The 1,722-nt window shown below is 50.3% G+C and overlaps 1 protein-coding gene across 1 annotated transcript; it reads right to left on the bottom strand.

The window, feature by feature from the left end:
- Positions 1–255: 255 nt before the first annotated feature.
- On the bottom strand, positions 256–1,472 carry LOC131294181 (platelet-derived growth factor receptor beta-like). Its single transcript, XM_058322226.1, has 2 exons — positions 1,061–1,472; positions 256–962 (listed from the first exon to the last, which is right to left on the bottom strand). The coding sequence occupies exons 1-2, from the start codon at positions 1,470–1,472 to the stop codon at positions 256–258; spliced, it is 1,119 nt and encodes a 372-aa protein (XP_058178209.1).
- Between the last annotated feature and the right edge of the window lie 250 nt (positions 1,473–1,722).

The raw sequence follows: 1,722 nt of genomic DNA, 5'->3' as shown, positions 1-1,722 counted from the left end.
CTTCGTTTGTGGTATCATCTGCTTATTTTGTTCTATCAAATGGTAAACCCTGCAACATTAAAAAAACGTTGGTATTTTACTAAGTTCAGTCATTTTACTACCTGCACACGCTATTTTTGCGAGATAACTTGGGACGCTCGTGTTCTGTAGTTATGTATTCGTCGTGGTCATCTTGCTGTCGGCGTTGGTTTAGTTTTCGGTACGGAACATTCAGTTGCTCGAAATGCTGTGTTGATTGTGTGGAAACAAATGAAATTAGTTGTTATTTGCGACAGTGTGTGCATCACTTACATTTGTTATTTCCTTTGGCAGCATAGCACTCAAGCCTTCCTCCAGCTTCTGGAAGGTAGGCCTCAGGTATGGTCGAATGTACCAGCACATGCGCATCATATCGTGGATCTCCGGGAACGCGTTGTCCGGCAGCTCCAAGCGGAATCCTTCGTCCAGCCTCCGGTAGAGGTCCTTGTTCGGCATGGCAGCGTACGGCGTTTCGCCCAGCGTGAACAGCTCCCAGAGCAGCACCCCAAACGACCAGACGTCCGATTTCGTGGTGAACTCGCGCTCGCTGAAGCATTCGAGCGCGAGCCACTTGTAGGGGTAAAAGTCTTCACCCATCCCGACGTAGCTGTGGCCGGCGACCATCGCTGGCAGCAGCCCAACCTTGTCGAGCTTGACCACCTTCTTGTCGTACATCAGTACGTTCTCGAGCGCCAGATGACCGTGCACCACGTTGTAGGACTCCAGGAAGCTCATGGCGCTGGCGATCTGGAAGGACCAGCTCATCAGATCGATGTAGGTGATTATTTTGCCCGATGGACGAGTCGAGGAACTGCTCGCCCCGTCATCAGCCCATGTGCTGTGTGGGTTGGAGCCGAGTTGTTCGATAAAATTCCTCTTGTTTCGCCGCAAGAAATTCAGCAGCGTACCATGCTGACAGTACTCCGCTACCACGAGCAGCTCCCCTGAAGCGTGAGTGAAGAGAGAGAAAAAGGTCAGCCCCACCCCATGGGCATGCGTCACTCGTTCGAGCTGATAAGCAACCAGTGGCCGAAACACTCACCATTACGCAGCCCTTTGGTGACAGCGCCCAGTATGTTGACTAAGTTCAAGTGCTGTCCGAGGTAGGCCATCGTGTGCACCATTTCCAGAGCTGCCTTCAGTAGCTTATCGCCACCGGAACCCTTTATCACACGCACCGCCACCTTCTGCCGCGTCCCGTTATTGGACAGCTGCGCCTCCATCACCGTGCCGTATCTTCCCTGGCAAAGCTTTTTACACGTGCTCAGCTGTTCCTTCGACAGCTTGAAGCCGATCGGCAGCTCAGGTGACTCGCTGCGCAGGCAGGGAGTTAGGCTAGACTCGTCGATCCTCGCCTCAAGGTTGACCTCAGTCGGTGGATTGCCAGATCGCTTGTTTCGTAGATAGGTGTACAAAGTTATACAAAGTTGTGCTATGTAGCTGATAAGTATCATAATCAACGCGCCGATTGAGTATGCAACTTGTGCATACAAACTGCTGCAATAAGCAACATCATCAACAAGCATTGGGTTTGATCGAACAGCACTAATTGGTTTTAAACCTGCACATCTATCTTGAAACTGAATGAAGGAATCTACCCAACCTGGTACTGAAAAAAATATTTCAACCGGAATTACAACAAATCTAACGCGAAACGTCAACTCCTTTCAAAACATACCAAAAACGTATCCAGGTAAGGCGACC

This window comes from Anopheles ziemanni, chromosome 2 (assembly GCF_943734765.1).
Source record: "Anopheles ziemanni chromosome 2, idAnoZiCoDA_A2_x.2, whole genome shotgun sequence".
NCBI classification, from domain to species: domain Eukaryota; kingdom Metazoa; phylum Arthropoda; class Insecta; order Diptera; family Culicidae; genus Anopheles; species Anopheles ziemanni.
This window is presented reverse-complemented; position numbering and strand designations above follow the sequence as displayed.